The sequence below is a fragment of the Ranitomeya imitator genome, chromosome 7 (assembly GCF_032444005.1).
Source record: "Ranitomeya imitator isolate aRanImi1 chromosome 7, aRanImi1.pri, whole genome shotgun sequence".
Lineage (NCBI taxonomy): Eukaryota > Metazoa > Chordata > Amphibia > Anura > Dendrobatidae > Ranitomeya > Ranitomeya imitator.
The window spans coordinates 65390511-65416611 of NC_091288.1; the positions used below are offsets into that span (position 1 = coordinate 65390511).

At 41.3% G+C, this 26101-nt stretch overlaps 1 protein-coding gene across 1 annotated transcript in view; it reads left to right on the top strand.

The window, feature by feature from the left end:
* Positions 1 to 26101, top strand: part of ABCA12 (ATP binding cassette subfamily A member 12) — a 253565-nt gene that overhangs the window by 111402 nt on the left and 116062 nt on the right. Inside the window, exons 14-21 of the mRNA XM_069735561.1 lie at positions 5539 to 11028; positions 12672 to 12793; positions 13071 to 13159; positions 14145 to 14383; positions 15773 to 15858; positions 17087 to 17211; positions 19625 to 19780; positions 19890 to 20075. Coding sequence (XP_069591662.1) covers positions 5539 to 11028; positions 12672 to 12793; positions 13071 to 13159; positions 14145 to 14383; positions 15773 to 15858; positions 17087 to 17211; positions 19625 to 19780; positions 19890 to 20075 — 6493 coding nt within the window. The remainder of the gene's footprint in view (positions 1 to 5538; positions 11029 to 12671; positions 12794 to 13070; positions 13160 to 14144; positions 14384 to 15772; positions 15859 to 17086; positions 17212 to 19624; positions 19781 to 19889; positions 20076 to 26101) is intronic.

Sequence of the window (26101 nt, forward strand, 5' to 3'; positions counted from 1 at the left end):
CGTCCACATCACTATTGTCACCTTCCGTGCCAGCACCGTTCCAGCAGTGTCAGCATTCACCACAGCTCTCACTTCCTCTTGATTACTTACAGTTAGGTCCATATATATTTGGACAAAGACAACATTTTTCTAATTTTGGTTATAGATATTACCACAATGAATTTTAGACAAAATAATTCAGATACAGTTGAAGTTCAGTCTTTCAGCTTTCATTTGAGGGTATCCACATTAAAATTGGATGAAGGGTTTAGGAGTTTCAGCTCCTTAACATGTGCCACCCTGTTTTTAAAGGGACCAAAAGTAATTGGACAGATTCAATAATTTTAACTAAAATGTTCATTTTTAGTACTTGGTTGAAAACCCTTTGTTGGCAATGACTGCCTGAAGTCTTGAACTCATGGACATCACCAGACGCTGTGTTTCCTCCTTTTTGATGCTCTGCCAGGCCTTCACTGCGGTGGTTTTCAGTTGCTGTTTGTTTGTGGGCCTTTCTGTCTGAAGTTTAGTCTTTAACAAGTGAAATGCATGCTCAATTGGGTTGAGATCAGGTGACTGACTTGGCCATTCAAGAATATTCCACTTCTTTGCTTTAATAAACTCCTGGGTGGCTTTGGCTTTATGTTTTGGGTCATTGTCCATCTGTAGTATGAATCTACAACCAATCAGTTTTGCTGCATTTGGCTGGATCTGAGCACACAGTATGGCTCTGAATACCTCAGAATTCATTCAGCTGCTTCTGTCCTGTGTCACATCATCAATAAACACTAGTGACCCAGTGCCACTGGCAGCCATGCATGCCCAAGCCATCACACTGCGTCCGCCGTGTTTTACACATGATGTGGTATGCTTTGGATCATGAGCTGTACCACGCCTTCGCCATACTTTTCTCTTTCCATCATTCGGATAGAGGTTGATCTTGGTTTCATCTGTCCAAAGAATGTTCTTCCAGAACTGTGCTGGCTTTTTTAGATGTTTTAGCTAAGTCCAGTCTAGTCTTTTTATTCTTGATGCTTATGAGTGGCTTGCACCGTGCAGTGAACCCTCTGTATTTCAGTGATGGGAAATCTAGTTCATTTTGGTGATTAGTTCACCATGAACTAGTTCACTGAAAAGATTAGTTCAAAAGATTAGTTCATTTAGTTCATTTAGTTCAGTATTTCTCTGGATTCTGCTGAGAAGAGATGGATCAGTTCTAGTTCGTTACACAGAAGCTGTGGCTCCTAGGATGAGTTATAGTTTTGTTAAAATGATCAGAAATAGTTAATACATCTGATCATTACATAACAAACTCTTATTAAAGGGGTACTCAGTTTGGAGAAAAAAAAATTCAAAAGTTATTTATTCAAGTTAGTAATTTTTTTTTTCTTTGTGAAATATTTATTATTATTAATATTATTTAAATGGCGTGACAGATTGCCCACAGAACCGCAGGCTACACTTATCACATTTGAGCAGTAAGAACATTTTGCTTTCTTCTGATCTCCACTAAGGCTATGTTCACATTAGTGTTTTGCGTGTTTGCGTCGGGTGACACATGCGTCATGCGCCCCTATATTTAACATGGGGGACGCATGGACATGCGTTGTGCGACGCATGCGTTTTTTATTTCCTCAAGCGTCGGGCGCAGAAAACGCAACAAGTTGCATTTTTCTTGCGTCCAAATTTTGGCAAAAAAGAACGCATGCGTCGCAAAATGCAGCGTTTTTGCATGTGTTTTGGTGCGTTTTTATGTGCGTTGCGTCGCCGACGCAGCGGCGCACAACGCAAATGTGAATGTAGCCTAAGTGTGAAATGATTCCATACCTGGCTTCTCTTTCTCTTCAGTGCATTATCTGCACACATTACGGTCACTTGCAGTCTCTGGTATTGAGCACTGAGCAGTCAGACAGGATTCATTTCACACCACTGCAATAGGTGGCAAATGGAAGAGATGTGGTGAAACTACACAGAACTACAGATTTACCAAGCTGCCGCACAGTAAATGGATCTTTTGCTGCCCACAGCAACCAATCACAGCTCAGATTTCACTTGGCAGAGCACTGCACTACTGCAGTATCAGAAAGCTGACCTGTGATTGGTTGCTATGGGGCAAAGAAAATCTTCCTATTAGACAGCCTGATAATTCTCCACCCTATCCTGGGAGGAGCTGATAGGAAATGCATCATGTCATGTGACATGTGAACTAAATGAACTATGTGAACTGCTGAACTAGATGTTCTGTATTGAGGCCGATCCTCTACAGGAGGCGGATCTTATCACACAGACTGGTGAGGGGCATGAACCACCACAGAACACTCTCTCTCATACACACATGAGCTGTGTCTGTCTACTGTACAATTTCATTTTTTATTATTACTATTATATTTGTATTTACTATTTGATGTGTGGTATAGTGTTTTACTACCTTCTTTTCCAGCATCAGGAGCTATAAAGAGCAAGTGTGAGAGCAGGGATCTTCAGTGTGAGGAGCTGTGTGAGGGATCACTCTCTGTCTCCTCCCACTTGCTGTTTAGTTCATAATGAACTAATCTCTGTCAGGATGGTGAACTAGATGAACTAGTTCACTCTGAAGATTAGTTCATTTTGAACTACTCACTCACGAATTACCCATCACTACTGTATTTATTTTCATCCAGTCTTGTCTTTATGGTAAATTTGGATATTGATACGCCGACCTCCTGGAGAGTGTTGTTCACTTGGTTGGCTGTTGTGAAGGGGTTTCTCTTCACCATGGAGATTATTCTGCGATCATTCACCACTGTCGTCTTCCGTGGGCGCCCAGGTCTTTTTGCATTGATGAGTTCACCAGTGCTTTCTTTCTTTCTCAGGATGTACCAAACTGTAGATTTTGCCACTCCTAATATTGTAGCAATTTCTTGGATGGGTTTTTTCTGTTTTTGCAGCTTAAGGATGGCTTGTTTCACCTACATGGAGAGCTCCTTTGACCGCATGTCTACTTAACAGCAAAACCTTCCAAATGCGTGCACCACACCTCAAATCAACTCCAGGCCTTTTATCTGCATAATTGAGAATGATATAATGAAGGGATTGCCCACACCTGTCCATGAAATAGCCTTGGAGTCAATTGTCCAATTACTTATGGTCCCTTTAAAAACAGGGTGGCACATGTTAAGGAGCTGAAACTCCTAAACCCTTCATCCAATTTTAATGTGGATACCCTCAAATGAAAGCTGAAAGTCTGAACTTCAACTGCATCTGAATTGTTTTGTTTAAAATTCATTGTGGTAATGTCTGTAACCGAAATTAGAAAAATGTTGTCTTTGTCCAAATATATATGGACCTAACTGTATATATCCGAAGAAGTAGACAGTGATGCTGTTGCTGAATGGGCGCAAGGCTCACGTGACATATCAGCCTCACATGAGCCATGAGAACTTGAGTACCGACACCGCTAGAAAGGCGTCGGCATGGAAGGTGAGTATATGTGTTTTTTATCTTAGAGGGCAAACATTTAGAGTGATGTGAACAATGCCTTTAACACTCTGGACTTGTAAAGTTAATACATTAACTTTTTAAAATTATTAAATGGTAGTGTGTGGTCAGGGCCACTATCAAGAACAGGACACAAACTGCTTCAGGACTCAGCCAAATAAGTAATACTCTAAAGTCCCACATATACGTTAGACTAATGTTGGCTAAAAACACCACTAACATGTATATTTATCTAATGTATATGGTGTGCTTAAGCCACCTGCCACAATAGAGTTAAATAATGCCAACAGCAACCATAAGAAGAAGGATACTATAGAATATAGACCAAATAGACCAAATCACTGCATGACCAGCTCTATCCTCACCTACTGTATTCTCACCCATCCCCTGTAGATTGTGAGTCCTCGCGTGCAGGTTCCTCTCTCCACCTGTACCAGTCGTGACTTGTATTAATTAAGATTATTGTACTTGTTTTTATTATGTGTACCCCTCCTCACATGTAAAGCGCCATGGAATAAATGGTGCAATAATAATAATAATAATAATAATAATATAGATATATTTCTTATTGCTTTCTATGGAGCAGCAAGCTTGTTTCAGCCGTGGCTGTAGATGGCTGTGAAATCTGAAATGGATTTATAGCTCTGTCAGAAAAAATAATCTCCAATCCCCTTTCAGGTAGAATGCATTAAGCGTCTTGGCACCTATCATCTTAATCAGCATACTTTGATTAAACTTCAATTTCTGTAGAACGGATGCAACAATTAGATCACAAAAGGTGTAATTTTTATAGGTTCTACTGTCATAGCCAAAAGTGTTGTCACCCTTGAAATTGTTCCAGAAAATAAAGTATTTCTTCCAAAAAATTATTGCAAGTGCACATGTTTGTTATACAAATGTTTATTTTCTTGGTATGTATTGGAATAACACAAAAAAAACTGAAAAAAGGCAAATTAGACATAATTTCACGCAAACTCAAAAAATGGCCCAAAATTGATAAAATTGTTAGCTCCCTCAATTGGTCAAACTGCAGTCTAGCTTTTTTATGTCTGTGTCAGAAGTGGGGTCCTCCTGCGTCTCCTGCCATAGCATTTAATTTTATTCAAATTTCGATGGATAGTTCACCATGACACTGATGCACCCTGAGCCTGTAAAACAGCTTGAATTTCTTTGGAACTTGATTGGGGCCGCTTATCCACCATCCACACTATCCTGCATTGAAACCTTTCATCAGTGTTTCTCTGCTGTCAATATCCTGGGAGATTAGCAACAGTGCGATGGGTTGTAAACTTGTTGATTATGTTGTGCACCGTGGACAAAGGAACATCAAGATCTCTGTAGATGTACTTGTACTTGTAACCTTGAGATTGTTGATATTGTTCAACAATTTTGGTTCTGAAGTCCTCAGACAGTTCTCTTATCCTCTTTTTGTTCTCCATGCTTAGTGTGGCACACACAGACACAAAATGCAAAGATTAAGTCAACTTCTCCCTTTTTTTCTGGTTTTAGGTATGATTTTTATATTGCCCACACCTGTTATTTGCCACAGGTGAGTTTGAACGAGTATCACATGCTCGAAACAAAGTTGTTTACCCATAATTTTGGAAAGGTTCCAACAATTTTATCTGGCCCATTTTGGGGGTTTTGTGTGAAAATATGTCCTATTTGCCTTGTTTTCTTGTTTTTATTTCTTGTTCCAATATACACAAAGAAAATAAACATGTGTTTAACAAGAATTGCAATAATTTTCTGGGAGAAATACTTAATTTTCTTTTCGCAATTTCAAGGGGCCAATACTTTTGACTATGACTGACTCCTACAACGATGTGTGCTTAATTAAACCAGCCATGCAGGTTAGATAATTTTTGGCTGACATTTATACTCTAAAGCCGATTGCTTAGAAAGCACAGGAAGGAATTAAGTGCCTGACCTTTTTACCTTATATACAGCCAAAAAAAAAATTGTAATAGTGGTTGTATTTCAAATTATAGTTGTGCAATGTTAAATACATGGTTTGTGTTTCTACTGACGTGTTTCCTACTCACTAAGCACTAAATAATAATGATTTTATAACTTGTTTTTCAGCTTGCTAAAACAAGTTTGGGATTCCATCAATGAAAATGGCTTGAAAAGTGCAATAATCTCAGTAGTCCATGACCTTGTCCTGAATAATAGTTCTGCAAATTCTGGGGATGCAATTCTACTGGATCATCTGCTGCAGCTCGTATTTAATATCACAGATTCACTGATTTCAGATACAACAATTATCGTTTCTAATGGAAGCACAAACGTGACCATAACAGGACTACAAATGGCTCTGAATAGTTTCATGGAGACTTTTGTACCACAGCCTGAGAACTTTACGCTGGGGTTGGGTGATGCTCAAACAGGGATGAACATGTCAATGATTTTCAGTGAACTTCAACTGTTATTGAGCAGTGTGACTACAATGCAGGTGCCAACCAACGCCATCAATATTGAAGCTAATCTTTTCAACCTTATCTTGAAATATACCCAGATTCTCCTGAGTTCTAATAATACAAAGTATATGGAACTGTTTCTGGATGCACAAAAGATAGTCACCAAATTTGCCCAGATGAATACCACCATTTCTGTTCAAGAACTTTCCGCCATCTTTGCTAATTATCTACCCATATTTGTAGGGTCCAACAATGAAACACAAGCATCTCTCTATGCCATCCTTAATATGTGGCAGTATCTTAACAATCTGACAGCTGCACAGTCCATTGACCTGAATAACATCACTGAACTCATGCTACCAATGTTCCAGTCCCTAGTAAATGAAAATACTAATGTTAGTGAACTAATGTCTTGGCTTGTCAACGTTATCTCTAACTATATACCAACAGCGGAAAAAGATGAGTTACACAAAGTTGCGAATGCTACCCTACACCTTATTGATGCTGTGCAGACATGTAGTATTAATATACTGACCTGCCCAGATCTCATTAAAGGAATACAGAACTTTATATCAGATGTAAATACACTTGATACTTTCATGAAAAACAGAAGTCTGGTAAATAGTTCTTTCCTGCATTTTGGATTCTACAATCAATCGCAGATCACATTGATAAATGAAATATTTCTGCTACTTTCATATGCAACGGGTCTTCCATATAATGCATCAAGCCAGAATGGAATCTATGGAGATGTTCTTACGCTGAAAGACTGGATCTTTAACACAACAATGGAAAATAATCCAAATTTTACTACCGCCCTTTCTCCTCAAAACATCTTAGACGTACTAAACTCTGTCAACATAACCAAGTTATTACTCCAAGTAGAAAATGTTCTTGAAAGCTCCGCCTGTGCCAATGAGACCGGCAACAATGAATTGTTATGTAAATTAAAGGTGGTACTTCAACTGGCACAACTTCTAAGTCAAGTACCATTAGACGACAGAATTCAAAGCGATGTATTAGTTATCTCTTCATTATTAAGACAATGGGTAATAATTAACTTTAATTCTGATAGCACGGCCAACCAGCAGCTCATTGATCTCTATAACGTAACGATTTTAACCCTTCATCACCAGCCTATACTACTAGCAATAAACACATCTCTGGTGAATATTGTACATATCCTACAAGACATGGGTTTACTGCAGAATATAAGTATGAAGGAAACAGAAATAGCCACCAGCATTTTATCAGAGATGATAAAACAACTTGAGTCTGGACCAAACATATATAACCTCTCCTGCCTGTTACAATATAACATCAGCGAATCTCTAGAATCTATACAATTGAAGTTGGACATGGCCAACTGGTTGATGCTTCACTTACAAAATCAAACCGGAATTATCGCCAATTCTTCAGGAGCCAACATAATTCATATAGTGGCGCAATGGATTATTAATAATTACCAACACATTAACATACTGATAAGAGATGTACAGACTGTGGTCAACTCATTCAACCCTCTTTCCCCTAACGCTACTATAGATGCTTTGAAGACGATAGTGGAGGATCTGTTGGATGCTTTCTTACCACAATCAGAAGATGAACATCTAATAGAGTCTTTAAAGATTGTGCTTAATGTAACAAGGTTTCTCATTAACGTAACTGGGCCAGACACGATTAAACAAATTCATATATTCATTAACAATTTTTTGACATTTCAATCAGATATTTCCAATGATCCTACTAAACTACTCAATCTTCTTTCAGCCTTGAATCAATCTAGCATCATACCTAAAATAAGACAATTTATCAAGTTCTTCATTGTTTCCAATTATAGGCAGTTACTCAATGCACTAAAGATGTTTAATAATTTTGATCAGATGAATTCCAATGTTACTGTTCAAGATCTTTCTGCAATTTTGGTGAAATATCTACAATTTAATTCAGAAACCACTAACAAAGCACCAAATTCTCTAAATGCCGTCTTTAACCTTTGGCAATATCTTAACAATTTAACACTTGGGCAATCAAATAACATAAGTAGTACTGCTATCAAAATGTTACCATTTTTACAGTCCAACCTTCTACTAAATGAAAATACTAATATAAGTCAAATAATATATTGGCTTGTCAACATTATCTCTAGACATGCACCACCAGAAGATCAAGAAAGGTTTGAGAAAGCAGCAAATGCAAGCCTGATTGTCATCGAGGCTATGGAGGCATGTGTTGGTAAATCAGAAACCTGCTCAGATCTTATTAAAGGAATGGAGAACTTTTTGGTGGATGTAGCCCTATTTGAGACTTTTGTGCACAACAGAACCCTGGCAAATAACTCTCTTCTGCTGTTTGAATCATATAATCAGTCACGGATTGTCCTAGTAAATGAACTATTTATGATGCTTTCATATGCAATGGGTCATACATACAACACTTCTACAGTCCAAAATACAATATATGAAGATCTCCTGAAACTGAAAAGCATGTTCCCCAATACATCAATGGAAGAAGACCTGAATGTCACCATTACTTACCTTCAGAGCATTTCTGAAGTATTAACGTCCATCAACATTAGTCAGGTTCTTTGTCAGGTCGAAATTCTGCTCAACACGTCAAGTTGTACCAACCAGACTGATGTGGAACCATTTTTGTGCAAATTAAACATGACATTGCAACTCACACAGTTTCTAAGCCAACTTCCCTTGGCACAGACAACTCGTGGCAACATTTCAATCATCTCTTCAATAATCAGACAATGGTTAAGTCATCTAGATAGGAATATGCCGAGCTACCAACAGCTCCTTGATCTCTACAATGTGACCATCCTAGCATTTGACCAACAGTTCACGTTACAAGCAATAAACACAAGTTTGATAAATATCACATATATTTTACATGACATGGGTATTCTACAGAATATTAGCGTGAATGAAACAGACATTACCATGACCATTCTTTCTGGGATGATACAACTATTCGATTCTGGTCCCCGCATAGACAACATCTCCAGTATTTTACAAAGCAATATCAGTGGAGCTCTGCAAGCCATGCAATCACAACTACATACCATGAACTGGCTATTGCTACAAGTTGTAGAAACAAAATGGAATTTTAATAGTTCTTTGCCTGGAAATACTATATACTCAATAGTTCAGTGGATCGAAAAGAATAACCAAAATATTAGCTTGATTTTAGGCGATGTTGAACTTATCATGACTTCATTAAATGATTTTTTTGATTTGGGCTTTATCAATATCTCTTTTATTTGGAATCTTTTTAATGAGAGCATACAACCAGATTCTGAAGTTACATGGCTACTATTACAAGAAATGGAAAGTGCCAACATATCTTTGATTTTAACTTCCATAAATCAACTGCAACAGACTTTACGGGATATGAAAGGCCTTGGCTTGGAATATACATTTTACAATAATATAATCTCCCAAAAAGAAATCACAATAATCATAGAAGGAATAAAGATTCTTAATAACATCCAAGCTAAAGGGACAATAGGAAAAGAGGATATCTACCAAATGTACAACTTTACCTATTTATTGGTACAAGATGAATGGTCTTGGGTTCCATTTCAAAACATATCAGCAATGGAAGCTGAGCTTCTGGATGTCTTCTACTTAGCAATGACACCGTTTTTAGGCAATAATAGTTCTCAGGCATATAGTGGAAACTGCACTGCACAGGAGGTGCTACAAATTTTGATACAGACCATATTCAAGAATAGCACCACCAATAAGTCACAGGAGTTGGCAACATGCGACTGGCAGTTCATTTTTAATAGTTCTGATGCCACAGCAAGCAGCAACCACACATTGGATGACATGATTTATCTGGCATTACAAAGCTCCCCAATATTCCATACCGTATGCAGTAAAGACAACCTACTACCACTGGCTGAAGAGCTGACGTGCTTAGTACAAGTGATGAGGATGTCCACAAATGTCTTGGCAGAGTTAAGCATCATATCTGGCTTTCAAGCACCTCTGATTCAGTCCCTTAATGATAGTGTCACCTTTATCTTCAACAATATTCCAGATCATAATTCTACAGTCGAGACAGAAACACAGATAATGAAAAACCTAGGAGTCATATTGTTCAATCAGTCCAGCCCAGTCCACCTTTTTATTCAATTTATTAGGCAACATTATAATTCCACCCTTCAGACTTCAGACTTACAGCAGGTATGGACACAAATATCAAAGATCGTTAAGACTATAGTTATAACAAACGGAACAGTTGAGGGTCACATTTATGAACTCATTGAGACTGCGGTGAATTTGACAATACAACCCAACAGGTTGGAATCCTGGCAGAATCTGGATAATATATCCATGAGCTGGACAGATTCCAACATTGATGTGTCTCTTTCCTTGCTGGAAACCTTGAGAAAAGCACTGGTTTCTATAAATGGTGTTACGGATGATAAGGCACTCCAGATCCATCAGGCCATAGCTTTATTGATGAAAAATCCAATGTTCTCTGTCCTCTTTAATGTAACCAATGCTCAGCTGATTAATCCCACAATATCCTCTGTAGCAGAATGTACGGCTGTTGTGAATGCTGTGGCCAACTTCTCAAACTCTATTTGGTCAATATTCGGTCAAGACCCATCAAACATGGAAGAACTTCTCTCTAACTTTGGTTTCCTGGCTTGTAATACACTTTATATACAATCAACAAATTATTCCTGGACTCCGAATTTGGAAATCATTAACAATATTTTATCAAATTTGTCAAATTACGTACCGGCAGAAATGAATGGCTATTTCACCGCTATTGAGAAGATCATTTCATTTGTGTTGGAAATTTTTCAGTTTCCAAATATCTCCCAGGAGAAGTTAATAATTGGCGTTTATGAACTATTTATCCAAGAATTGAGGATCTTTAATAACACTGCGATTATAGCCGACTGGTTGGAAAAAATTCCTGTAAGAAATGTAACCTCCATTCTATTAAGTCCCGTCAATACTGTTAAGGATCACCAAGTCATTGTTTTAGAAGCAGGTCTTTTTAATTTACTGTCAGGAAGCCTTAAAGCTGAATCATACTCACAAGGAATTTCAGTGTTGTCTGATTTCTTGCTAGATATGGCAAATGTCATCAACAGCTTAACGAACAGCAGTGGAATAATTCAACAGTAAGTATCTGGGATTGTTGGACTAAGTGTATATATTGAAATTTGCATTAATGAGACCCCTGAGACTCCACTATGGTAGACTTTATGAAGTCTTCTCAAATAGGCCTGAAGATTTCATTGTAGGTGACTCAAATTACTATTATTGTAACTGTTACCGTAATAATGCATCACCAAATGGGATTTTTATAAATGCAAAACAACAATATAGGTGACTTGAGCTACATACCCATAATAGGCTGCCAAATTATTTCTGTAATTAATAAAAAGAGACATTTAGAGTTTGGTAAATTGGTATTTCCTACTGTAAGGAAATACCATGACATTTGGCAAAGGTGTGACCTCTGAGACCTTTGTTGCTCCTAAAAACAAAGAGATCAAAGTCACTTTTGTTTTTTCTTTAAAATATCAGCACATCTGATCAGCCCCCGTAATGGTCAGTTTACACATGCCGATTTGTGGCACTAAACGACCGATAATCAACCTCTTTGATGACCAACACTCAATATGCCTACAGAACGATAAGTAATAGAAAGAGGTGAGCAAATTGACTGAGATTCAAATTTGGCAGCTCACTCAAATTTGGCAGGAAAATTTGATTTATATTGAAGTTATTTGCTGTGAATTGACTGTTCCTTATTATGTTCCGGGGGTCTCTTTCTCCTGACCATAGAGCATAATAAATATAAAAGAAAATGAGTACTCACCTCACCACTCGTCTGGTCTGCCACCACTACCTGGTCGTCGGTGTACTCTGGACTCTTCCAAAGTTGACAAGTGTACATCAACTTCCTTGGCCTTCACCTCTCGGCACATAGACTTACGGCACCGACTAGGCCTTAGACATCGTGCTGGATGTTCTGGTGCCACATATGACGTGCTGCCAAGCTTTTGTACTTAGTTAGTGCTTCGAGCCCTGTTGTCAAGTAAAACAAATGAGGAGGATGAGACAGAACATCATTTTTTTAACTCTTTCCCGATCCTCCACGATTTAGCAAAATGGCGGCCCATGTGGCCAACATTTTGCTGAACTGGCAAATGGCTAATTGCAAAAACTTTGGATCAGAAGAATAACAAGTTTTTGATAAATCTGAAGACAATTCAATTATCCTCAAATACATTTGTTCATCTCTACTAAAAGAACTTCAGTGAGCATAGGCTGCCAAGAACAATGATATTTTGGGTAATCCAGAGCATCATGTAACCTGATGAACGAGTGTTTTGCTTATTCGTCAGGTTATTGGCAGCTTTTTTTTCTGTGCAGAAGGGGCACTGTGAAAGAACAGTATATGTGTATGGGAAAAGAACTGATTCATGATTCGAAGCTGAAAATGGGCCCCCTTACCTCTTGAGCCCCTGGTTGTACACGTTGCACCAGAGATATGTCCGCTCCAACTAGGAATTCTTGCCCACGGTAATCATGCAGTGTAAATGCACATTATGGTAACTCCAACATACTGTAACTCTATTCAAATGTTGCCGTGCTGCAAAATGCCACCATTTCCTGGTACAATAGAATACTCTAGTCCTATACTATGTGATTTCGATTTTAATCAGGCACATATAAAGTTATCACTTTTAATTGTGTTCTTTTTAGAACCTAAATTACTAATATTAGTCACAAATATATTGTTTTTTTTTTGCAGACTAACGAATGCCACGACACAATTCACGGTTACTGTGCAGATTCCTCCATTGACAGAACCTTATGAAACTGCCATGAACTGTGTGAAAAATGTGGCCGCCGACCTCACTGATCATGAAACGGGTATAGTGAATGTGACTTTGTAGCCAACATTTCAATGTCTTCAGCCATTTCAGCCATTTATTGTAGGAACCTTAAATGGTCTTGGCACTAAACTATAATAAATAGCTCCAATAGCCAAGACAGGAAAACCACTAATTAAGCAGGATTCTATAATGCAATATAGATTTTTCTGCAATTAATGCACTTACCGAGGATTTGAGAATGTGCACTAAAGAACTGATTTCAGTATGGATTTTCTTCTTGTAAAGTCTCTTATTAATCATCTTATCTTCTTTAGGGCACCTTGACGTGGCAATACAGGATTTGTTTACTCCAAGCAATGAATTAGCAAATGGATCAATGGTTCCGGAGTTACTCAATAAAAAGGCAAGCAATGTCATATCGTATACATAATAATCACGAAATGTTACCCACCCCTAACTTACCAATAGTACTCATCTGGGTCCCCCACCAATGGCTCAAACCAAGGGGCAGAAGCATGCTTGAGAGTGCGTAGAGTGGTGTACGAGCTTAATAGAAAGTCTATGGGTCTGTACACCTCTCTGCATATGCAACACCCGCTAGGGCCGTGGGATACTCGTAACCGGGTCGGATTGGTCTTAAAGGGGTGGTCACGACAGCAGTGACCCGGTCCGTGGCGTCCAATAAAAGGGATGAGGGAAATGTTTGTAGGGGATTATTCGTGACGCCACCTGTGGTATTCGGCTAGAGATGGCCGACGCTGCTAAAGGGGACCGCTGGGATCGGTGGTGTTGCAGCTGGTTTGACTCCCTACAGGTGGAGCGTAGCCCCAGGGCTGCCAGATCAGTCTATGAGGGGTTGTGGACATTGGGGTGCAAGAATAATTGAAGGACACAGGGACTATAGTTTTTTTTACCTTTAATTGTACGTGCAATCCGGAGCACAGTTAACAGGTGGTATTAGAGTTCCGGGCAGCCTGGAAGCAGTTCAGAATTCCCCTAGCCAGGTGGGGTTGGAAGCCTCCCTACTGTTCTTGGTTCCTGATGCTTGTAGTTCTCCTCAAGTCCTTCTCTCAGTCTGTCAACTTAGTGAAACACTGCCCGCATGGCAGGCGGCTTGAGCCTTTTCCAGGTGTCACTCCCTCGTGGTGCCTTTGGGTGTCAGTTGTGGCCAGGAGACCTGCAATCTCCTGTCCTCCAGATTTGGCTGTGGGGCCTGTAGTTCCCTCACAACCACAGACTCCGGTGTCCGCTCTCTTGCCCTCAATCATGGGGTGAGCTCAATCGCAGCTCCACTCCCAGGCTCTCCTCACATCCTCTCCCTTCACTGTCTCACACTGAACTCACTAACATTTTTTACATCGTTCACTCTAATGTTTTCTTTCCTACAGATTTATCAACTGCAAAATGTCACCGCTATACTCTGTGGATTGAATGGGTCAAACAATGCGTACTGCTATGTGTCATGTCAGTACTTCACGTTGCTCCAAGATGTGGCTGATATCACAACAGCGGGAATTCAAGTTGTCCAGACCGCTCAAAGGCAGAGTGCACCGACAATAATAAAATCAGTACTGGACAGCATACTTATGAGCATCGAGAGCGACCTAAACCAAATGATCAGCTCTGTGTAAGTCAACGTACCGATGAGATGGTAGATGTCGTATAAAGGCTGTAAGACTATGCTCGATCATTTGTAACATTCATACTAGACGTGTGCGCCTATTCATTTCCTACAGGTTACACAGACATAGTGTAAATGGCCTGATTTTTCTTTTTATTACATAAATGAAGGCCCCATTTACACTGAATAATGCATTACTAATACATTTTAAAACATTTTAACTTTGGGTATGTTTAAAAGTCAATATTGACTGTTAGGATTGCTGCTTCCAATAGGTGGCACTAGAGTTCTAGTCGTCTTCCTCTCCGAAAAGACAATTTGCATATTTAATTTCCCAGAGGAGCATGCATGGCCTTTAAGTCTCCTCACTCTGACATGCCAGGCCTGGCTTGTCACTCTCCACAAGGAGAAACGTTACCCCTTAGTCCCCAGTCCAGAGCCTCTCACCTAGCCAAATCAGATCTCATACTTTGCACTGATGAGAGGCAACATCCCGAAACACCGTGTCTGCTGAGATTCTATTTTGGCTTTTATCCTAAGTCATGTGACAGGGCTCATTAAAGGGTCGATATTGACTTTTAGGATTGCTACTTACAATAGGTGGTACTATAGTTCTAGTCCTCTTCCCGTCTGAAGAGGCAATTTGCATATAGTATGTGATAAAGAAATCATTTCCATTTGTACACCGTTTTGTAAAATAAAAATGCATTTTTTCAGCACAATGTTGTGACTACGGGCAACAAATTAAAAATGGTATTCTACAGACTCATTGAGTATAAAGTCAATCTGTCACCAAGTTTTTTCATCTAATCTTAGAGCAGCATAATGTAGGGGCAGAGACCCTGATTCCAGCTATGTGTTGTCTACTGCACTGCTTGTTGTACTTTTCATAAAATCACTGTTTTATCAGCAGGAGATTATCTCTAGAGGACTAGTAAAACCTGCTGCTATGCAATCCTACATATTTGTGAGCTGGGTATAGCTCCACTCCCACTACTTTTTGGAGGTTTTCTGCCTATGCACAGTGTACACAGAAAGCTGAAAGTCAGTCATGTGGACGGAGTTATACAGATCTCAGCACTTAGGGCACTGCTAGATCTGCAGCAAATGACAGCATTTAATAAAAACTACAGCAAGCAGCCTAGTAAGTAACATTGCAGGAATCAGGGTCTCTGTCCCTATATTATGCGGCTCTCAGATGGAGTAGTCAAAGCCTGCTGACGGATTCCCTTTGAAGGAGCCTTCCAGTTATATAAAAAGTGTTCCAATGTGATTAAAATTGGGACAATTTCGTTTTTCATTTCTGATTCTCATTTACAATATAACCCTAGTTTTCTTTCAGTGTTGAACATTTCTGTGATTAATTGAACAATTATCTCCTGCATTTTCTTTCAGGCTTCCAGTAAGTGACTTATCAAACATCACCTCGTTGCTAATCAACTTTGCCAACGTAACTAATGGAACAAGTGAGGATATTCAAGGTACGCCGCAAATTAAAGTAATCATTTTAACCAGGGGCGAACTGTGAGTGATCTGGTCACTCTGGCACTAAAAGTCACGATACGTTAGTCATGAAACTGAGCCATCACTCTCATCCTTTAGGTTGATGATTTGCATTGGAAGAAATCGCATCACTTACATTTTTGTTTTTTTTTTAAGAACAAACCATTAGAAGGGTGGTCATGGCTAAAAGAATAGTAAAAAAATTAATAATCTAAACGATACTCACCTACTGGCACCCGCATGGGTCTAACACAGCTCTCTGTGGTCTGTGCTGTCACAGGAAGAGGAGACATCACCATTCCTTAAGTAATTGAACTGCTGTACTTGAGATTGGCTGCAGCGGTCAGGAGACTTGAGCAGCCTGTCATCAGAAAAATATCAGAGGTCATGCTGTACAAATCACCTGACCACTGCAGACAATCACAGGCCACAGCAATCTTTTTGCTGGCGGAATGATGATTTCTCCTCTTCCTGTGTCAGCACAGATAAAGGAGCACAATGCGCCAGATCCATGTCGGTGAGTATTGTTTAGTTTGTTATTTTTTACAGTTCCAAGCCCCTGAGGAACTTTTATTTTTACCAGAGTAAACCCCTTTAGACATAAATAAATGTTGTAACTGAATAAAACTGGCCATACACATAAGATGACTGTTGACCTACAGCTATGTTTCCCGACACCACACTTGGACATTCGTTCGTGTGGCTTCATGGGGAGAGAAGGGAAAGCTTCTGCCAGACTCTTCTGGCAGCAGCTTATTAGTCTTGAAAATAAAAGAATCAGCTGTTGAAATTCCAGCTGCCCTATCCTTCTTATCTGCCAAATTGCCAGTTGCCCAAATTTAATGTGTACGGAGACCTTAAGGCCTCTCCTAGACGTGGCCTCGCTGGCACTATCTTGAGGGTTATTTGTCCTTCTTTAACGTAGCAATTTTAAGGCATGATATTATACAGTTTAGGGAATTCTCAGTAGAAAAAAAGTATTATTGAAAGCCCCTACTTTCCCTCAACATGAAGGCATCAGGTTGTTGAGCTGATTCAATTCCGAAGAGAGATAATGAGATGAAACCAATAAGTCCTCATAATAAGGCTATAGCCATACAAAATGTATGCACTTTAGAGGATATTTCTTCTGGTCTTTACATGTGATACATATGAAGCAACTAAATAATAAAATAAGTAGCAATACTAACTTTTATTTTATCCTAGTACCTTTAGGAAGCATATTCCACAACAGCAGCCATGTCGAGGAGCAGTTAAGACAAGTAGTAAACCTGAGTCAACCAACTGTCAGTGCACTGATGAGTGTGCAGATGCCAAGTAACAAGATTGATGTGAGTTTTTCATTAAATTATTTTTTAATGATTGTATATTAACCAGACAAACAATGAAGTCCCGTCGTCATGTTTTCAGAATAAGGCCGGGGTCACACTTGTGTGTGCAATGCGAGAAACTCGCGTGAGTCTCTCATCAATACCCAGCACTGCACTCAGGACCAGAGTGTTCAGCTGCATAGAAATACATGCAGCTGCAAACTCCGGTCCCGAGTGCCGGCTGCAGTGTGGGTATTGAGGCGAGAGACTCGCATGAGTTTCTTGCATTGCACTCGCAAGTGTAACCCCAGCCTAAGAGAGAACATCATTTGATGAATGGGGATCTACTGTTTAAAAAAAAGGATAAATGAAATCTCATGCATAATAATAAAAAATCATTATTTGGTCCTAGAGAGCATGGGTACTGAGAACCATTTACAGACTGCAGATTGTGACTGCTCTGATCAAAGCTACTGTAGATTGATTTGTGTGTAACACCCCAGGTAACCGGTTGTTACAGTGATGTTGCCTTCCTTTCGGGGAGGGCAATATTATGCTTGGAGGCAAGGAGAATTTCCTTTACCAGGTAATGCACCTACATACAACACATTCTGAATCCAGGCCAGAAGGGGGAGCTCTGTACCCGGATTCAGGGGAGCTTCCCCAGTTTTAAGGGTTCTGGTCTGGAGGAGGAGTTAGTTCAGTCTGGAAAAGAGAGTGAAGGAGTGAGGAGTGAGAGCAGACAGCAGAGCCGTGCAGCCAGGACTGAGCTGCAGCCCCAGGAAAGGAAGTGAACCTGAGGGGTTGAATGTAGTGAAGCATCTGAGGACAGAAGCACAGGAGCAGGAGAGGGCTTGACTGGGCACCCTCAGAGTCGAAGCGCAGGAACCGGGCACCGGGAGCCCGAAGCTGTTGTACTCCAGGTCACACGGCAGAACCGGAGGGCATAGGACTTTATGTAATTTGCCCACACCTACACCTGAAGGTGAAGCAGTACGCTAAGAGCCCGAGTCGTGATAGAGACCCTATAAAAAGGCTCACACTGCCCATCATACAGGTAACTGTCCCAGGACAGGAGAGAGAGGACTTTGTATGGAAGCCACAGGCAGCAAGAACCTCGCATACGAGCATGAGTAGAAAGGCTTACTGACCTCACCTGGGAGAGGGATCACCTTTGCCTCCAGGCCGGCCGGACCATATCACCACCTGTTCCTGGTACCCTGGACTGTGGCCTGCTTACAACCAATAAACCAGGTAAAGACGTGACAACTCTGTGTCCTCCACTTATTTGCCGGCATACACCATAACTGCCCAGCACACCGGGAGCCCTGGGGGACCCCAATTCACCTGTGGGAAGCGTCACCATCTTTTGTATTTTTTTAAAATATATTATAGCTGCATAATTTGCTCTTTCAACTTTAGCCTATTTTTAAAATAATGTCCCTTGAAAACACATAAGACTTCTAAAACAGTGGATAACTATGGCCTTCCCATCCCTCTAAGATGCCAACTCAAGCCCTTTATTAAGAAACAATACTAACTTACAGGTCCTCCTCTCAAAGTGATGCGTCTTATGGGCCTGTCCTTGGATTCTGGCAACTGATAAGAGGTCTTCCATGTATGGTTTCTGTGCTAGCCACACCGATTAGCAGATCACAGAGAACACTTTCTTATTTGCCCCCCTTGTACAGAGATTTAGCCTTCAGTGAAAAGACCCCTAGGTTCCATTAACAGAGTAGATGCTGGCTGGTGAATTGAGTTGGCAGCAGGGACGGTATTAATGCTAGTGATCTTGGGGTAGGTACAAGAACAAGAGAAACCAAAGTGATATAATTAAAGATGATGCCAGAAAGCAAGTGCGAGCATCTATCCAAGTAAGATGGTAGAGCAGTAATTGACAAATTGTGTCAGATATCAGAAATAGCGATCAGGAATTTCGCGCCAGGATGAGAATAAACACTGATAAGGGGCAGGATGCCGTGATGTGCTATTGGCTACCGAACACTGCCCTTCATCAGTCATACTGTCTAGCAGAACAGACCTTATTAGAATACCAGGCCGGGCAGAAAGAGCGCCGCCCAGCTCTTACGTTATCACCACCCCCTCCATCGTCAGTGCCACTCACCGAAACCTGAGAGGGAGATGATTTAGGAAGGGGGCCAATTGAGTATGTAGCAATGAGATACTAATACTAATGCGGTACTACCTGAAGAAGTTTACGGGTCCAAAGGTGTTTCTGCACTTCTTTATATCAGACAGGATTACCAATCAATCTCATGTAATTACATATAACAGGCATTAACTTTTCAGAAGTAAGCGTCAATCATTCCATTCTTTTTTTAGGCAATTACTAGTGTTAGTAGTTTACGTCTACCAGTAAACGACTCTCACTTTAAGCTGGATCATGGTCATATTTTTAATTCTTTCCCCATAGATTATCGACTGGTTCATCACTCTGTATCAGTGTAGTACAAACCTCTCTCTGGTGGCTGAACCACTGCAAGTATTTTGTAACTTACCTCCAGATAAAGGATACCAAACGGCCATAATATTTTTCCAGAATATAGATATTCTTCAACTAATATACAGGGTAAGTGGCACACACTAACAATGATTATATATGGCCTGCATTAGTGTATATATATTGTTTATATTTTTAGCTAAGGCTACACCTTACAGAGACTTATGTCGTATTGTAGATGGTGGTTCCATCAACATGGCAAAAGGATCTTGATATTATCAAAGCGGCACTGATTAACCTGCTCCAGAAAATGGATGAGATATTTGCAGACTTGCCTTCCCAAGAGGAGCTAAACAGTCTGCTGGGTATCATGAAGAGACTTTTGGGTGTACAGACCCGATCACTCAGGCAGAGAAGAAGTGTGGTAAGTTTTTCATAAATGAATTTAATGGTATACACGGACAAGCAAAAGGGTAACAATGTTTTGAACTTTTAATTTCAGGCTCCATATCTCACCACCCACTACTGCTTCAAAAGTAAAACAATCATTTTATAGACAATCATCTTGGTAATCTCATGCAAAAACTTGACTTGCAACTATTTAGCACATAATTACTTATGCAGATTCTTGTCATGTGACTGCATTGTTACTGTTATGCTCGTAAATACCAAATTTTAATTTTTATTATTTGGTTAATACTGTGTAAATCCACCTTTGACTTTCAACACTGCCTGAATCCTTCTGGGCAGCTCTTGATCAGATTAGCATGTCTTGACTGAAATCTGATCCCAGGCCTTTACTACCAAAGTTGGTGCATACTGGTTGACTCACTTGGGTATGTAGACAGTTTTCCTTCAACTCTACCCACAAGTATTTTAATTGGGCTGAGGTCTGGAAATTGTGGGGGCCAAGCCAGCATCTCCCTCTCATTGCCACTGAACCATTTCTTTGCCAATCTTGACATATGCTTCAGGTTGTTGTCCTGCTGGAACACTATGTCATCCTTTTCATACTCATAGTACTCGATTGAACAAAGTAACTCGTCTTGTAGGATACTCACATATAGCTCAGCATTGAGACTACCATCAATCCTAGTCAAGTATCCAATGCCTTTGGCTGTGAAACAACCCCATATTTTCAGCTTCCTCCACTGAAGTTGACATTGCCTTCAATTTCTCGATCCTTAGCCCCTTTTCCCTAGTTTCTTCAAGACCCATTTTCACCCATCAGAGCCAGATATTGAATTTAATTCTTTTTGGCAAACTCGAGTCGTTGCTTCTTATTCCTATTGAGGACTCTACACCTTTTTTTTGGGCCACCATTCCAGAATTATGTAATGTGCACCACACGGTGCTAGCATGGACGTCTGTGATCTCATTGTTACGATGCATAGAAGCCACCTGCCATGCTTGTTGTTCCAGAATTGATAGACTTTGTGATGAGATTATTATTATTATTTATTGTTATAGCGCCATTTAGTCCATGGCGCTTTACATGTAAGGAGGGGTATACATAATAAAAACAAGTACAATAATCTTAAACAATACAAGTCATAACTGGAACAGGAGGAGAGAGGACCCTGCCCGCGAAGGCTCACAATCTACAAGGGATGGGTCAGAATACAGTAGGTGAGGGTAGAGCTGGTCATGCAGTGGTTTGGTCAATCTGTGGTTACTGCAGGTTATAGGCTTGTCGGAAGAGGTGGGTCTTCAGGCTCTTTTTGAAGGTTTCAATGGTAGGTGAGAGTCTGATATGTTGTGGTAGAGAGTTCCAGAGTAGGGGTGATGCGCGAGAGAAATCTTGCATGCGATTGTGGGAAGAGGAGATAAGAGGGGAATAGAGAAGGAGATCTTGTGAGGATCGGAGGTTGCATGCAGGAAAGTACTGGGAGACAAGGTCACAGATGTATGGAGGAGACAGGTTGTGCATGGCTTTGTATGTCATGGTTAGGGTTTTGTACTGGAGTCTCTGGGCAATGGGGAGCCAGTGAAGGGATTGACAGAGGGGAGAAGCTGGGGAATAGCGGGGGGACAGGTGGATTAGTCGGGCAGCAGAGTTTGGAATAGATTGGAGAGGTGCAAGAGTGTTCGAGGGGAGGCCACAGAGCAGGAGGTTGCAGTAGTCAAGGCGAGAGATGATGAGGGCATGGACTAGGGTTTTTGCAGATTCTTGGTTGAGGAATGAACGGATTTGTGAAATATTTTTGAGTTGAAGTTGGCAGGAAGTGGAAAGGGCTAGGATATGTGGTTTGAAGGAGAGATCAGCGTCAAGGATTACCCCGAGGCAGCGAGCTTGTGGGACTGGGGAGAGTGGGCAGCCATTTATTGTAATGGATAGGTTCATTGGGGGTCACGTGAGATGGGGGAAAGATGATGAATTCTGTTTTGTCCATGTTAAGTTTCAGAAATCTAGCGGAGAAGAAGGATAAAATAGTGGACAGACATTGAGGGATTCTGGTTAGTAGGGAGGTGATATCTGGTCCAGAGATGTAGATCTGTGTGTCATCAGCATAGAGATGATACTGAAAGCCATGAGATTCTATGAGCTGTCCAAGGCCAAAGGTGTAAATGGAGAAGAGCAGGGGCCCTAGGACTGAACCTTGTGGGACTCCGACAGACAGGGGGCAAGATGAGGAGGTGGTGTGGGAGTGGGTGATGCTGAATGTCCAGTCTATTAGGTATGATAAGATCCAGGATAGGGCCAAGTCTGTGATGCCAAGGGATGAGAGGGTCTGTAATAATAGGGAATGGTCCATTGTGGCAAAGGCAGCCAACAGGTCCAGGAGGAGAAGGACAGAGTAGTGTTGCTTGCTCTTGGCAGTTAAGAGGTCATTGGTGACCTTAGTAAGGGCAGTTTCAGTGGAGTGTTGTGACTGGAAGCCAGATTGTAAGCGGTAAAAGAGGGAGCAAGAAGAGAGATGGGAGGACAGTTCAAGGTAGACATGTTGTTCCAGTAGCTTGGAGGCAAAGGGGAGAAGTGATTGATGTTATCAATCTTCTGCTTGAAAAATGAGGCAAAGTCTTCAGCTGAGATGAGTGGGGAGGGAGGAGGTGCTGGGGGACGGAGGAGAGAATTGAAGGTGTTGAATAACTGTTTAGGGTTGTGAGACAGGGAGGATATGAGAGATGAGAAGTAGGTTTGTTTAGCTGTTGCGAGTGTGGTCTTGAAAGTAGTGAGGGACTGTTTGAATGCGATGAAGTGCTCGTTGGAGTGGGATCTTTTCCATCTGCGCTCAGCAGCCCTGGAAGCTTGCCTCAGTTCTTTGGTCAGGCTGGTGTGCCAAGGCTGTCTGTTGATTTTGCGAGCTTTGGTATTTGTAAGTGGGGCAGCAGATTCCAAAGCTGCAGCTATTGTGGTGTTATAGAGCGGCAGCGTCATCCGCATTGTGTAAGGAACTTATATCTGTCAGAGGGAGGATTGATTCAGAGAATGAGTGTAAGTCAAGGTGTTTAAGATTTCTGCGAGGGTGTGAAAGTTTGTGGGGTGGGGATTGTAGACATGGAGTGGAGAGGGAAGAGAATGTGAGAAGTTTGTGGTCAGAGAGAGGAAGAGGTGAGTTAGAGAGGTTAGATAGGGAGCAGAGGCGGGTGAAGATGAGGTCCAGTGTGTGGCCATCTTTGTGGGTGGCTGTAGAAAACTATTGAGTGAGGCCGAAGGAGGAAGTGAGAGATAGAAGTTTAGTGGCAGCTGAAGTGTCAATAGGGATGTTGAAGTCGCCCATGATGATAGTAGGGATGTCCGCGGAAAGGAAATGAAGTAGCCAGGTGGTGAAGTGGTCAAAGAAGGTGGTGGCTGGCCCTGGGGGGCAGTAGATAACAGCCAGTTTGAGGTTGGAGGGGGAGTAGATGCGCACAGAGTGCACCTCAAAGGAAGGGAGGGTAAGATGACTTGTTGACTTTGATAATTTGCCTGGATGTTCACTTCTTGGCTTCTGAATGAATAAATGGACCTTTCGCTTGGTAATCAACCTAAAAACACACTGAGCTATTAGGTAATAGGAGAACAGGCTGCAATTTGTAGTATTTAGGAACAAAAAGATTTTTCCACCACCAGGAGCAAAACAGTAACAATGCAGTAAAATTACAAGAGTCTGCACAACTAATAATATGCTAAATAGTTGCAATGCAAATTTATGTATGAGGTAGCCAAGATGATTGCCTATAAAATTATGTTATTCTCACGATCGAAGCAGTAGTAGATAGTGAGATATGGAGCCTGAAAGTCAAAAGTTCAAAACCTTGTTAGACTTTTGCTCATCACTATATAAGGCAGATCTGATAAAAGTCATCTGATGGGAGGGCTGGCAGTTAGGTTCCCCCTCCTCTCCACTACTCCAATTTAGGCATGTATATATATATATATATATATATATATATATATACACACACTGCTCAAAAAATAAAGGGAACACTTAAACAACAGAATATAACTTCAAGTAAATCAAACTTCTGTGAAATCAAACTGTCCACTTAGGAAGCAACATTGTTTGACAATCAATTTCACATGCTGTTGTGCAAATGGAATAGACAACAGATGGAAATTATTGGCAATTATCAAGACACACTAATAAAGGAGTGTTTCTGCAGGTGGGGACCACAGACCACATCTCAGTACCAATGCCTTCTGGCTGATGTTTTGGTCACTTTTGAATGTTGGTTGTGCTTTCACACTCGTGATAGCATGAGACGGACTCTACAACCCACACAAGTGGCTCAGGTAGTGCAGCTCTTCCAGGATGGCACATCAATGTGAGATGTGGAAAGGTTTGCTGTGTCTGTCAGCGTAGTGTCCAGAGGCTGGAGGTGCTACCAGGAGACAGGCAAGTACGCCAAGAGACCTGGAGGGGGCCATAGGAGGGCAACAACCCAGGAGCAGGACCGCTACCTCAGCCTTTGTGCAAGGAGAATCAGGAGAAACACTGCCAGAGCCCTGCAAAATGACCTCCAGCAGGCCACAAATGTACATGTGCCTGCACAAACGGTTAGAAACCGACTCCATGAGGATGGTTTGAGTTCTCGGCATCCACAGATGGGGGTTGTGCTCACAGCCTAACACCATGCAGGATGCTTGGCATTTGCCACAGAACACCAGGATTGGTAAATTTGCCACTGGTGCCCTGTTCTCTTCACAGATGAAAGCAGGTTCACATTGAGCACATGTCACAGATGTCACAGAGTCTGGAGACGCCGTGGAGAGCAATTTGCTGCCTGCAACATCCTTCAGCATGACCGGTTTGGCAGTGGGTCAGTAATAGTGTGGGGTGGCATTTCTTTGGAGGGCCACACAGCCCTCCGTGTGCTCGCCAGAGGTAGCCTGACTGCCATTAGGTACCGAGATGAGATCCTCAGACCCCTTGTGATTTCATAGGCTGGTGCGGTTGGCCGTGGGTTCCTCCTAATCCAGGACAATGCCAGACCTCATGTGGCTGTAGTGTGTCAGCAGTTCCTGCAATATGAAGGCATTGAAGCTATGGACTGGCCCTCCCATTCCTCAGACCTGAATCCGATTGAACACATTTGGGACATCATGTCTCGCACCATCCACCAACGTCACATTGCACCACAGACTGTCGAGGAGTTGGCGGATTCTTTAGTCCAGGTCTGGGAGGAGATCCCTCACGCGTCCATCCGCCGCCTCATCAGGAGCATGCCCAGGCATTGTAGGGAGGTCATACAGGTGCTTGGTGGCCAAACACACTACTGAGCATCATTTCCTTGTCTTGAGGCATTTCTACTGAAGTTGGATCAGCCTGTAATTTGACTTTCCAATTTGATTTTGAGTACTATTCCAAATTCAGGCCGCCATGGGATGTTAATTTTGATTTAGATTGATCATTTTTATGTTCCAACCTTCTCAACACATTCCACTATGTAATGAAAAAAGATTTGCAACTGGAAGATTTAATTCAGTATCTAGGATGTGGGATTTTAGTGTTCCCTTTATTTGTTTGAGTACTGTATATATACAGTATATTAGCATATATATATATATATATATATATATATATATATATTAGCATAGCTGGGAAGAGCAGTGTTAAATCCAAGCTCTGCAGTCTTGATTAGATACACCTGTAGGGTTTAGATAAGAACCAGGAAGTAGCTTCATGGAGTTTCAGTCTCCTGCGGGAGTGTTAGTCTGCTGGATGAGTGGTGCTGCAGGTGACCAGCAAAAATGTGAGCTGCAGCTGAGAGAGAGAGGCTTGTCAGGGCCTCTGTCTGAATGGAGTGGCTGGGGAGTCAGTCAGTCTACTGAATGTAGCAAAGTCCAGAATCCCTCTCTGAGAAGAGACCACACAGGTCCTGTACAGAGAACTGCAAGTATCAGTGGTTGCTATGGACAATGGCTGTTTTGTTTGACCAAGCTGGGGCTAGCTGAGCCATGTATGAATAGCCCAGTGCCCAGACAAGGCTAAGGATTTCCTTATGAGTTTGTTCTGGTGATGTGCA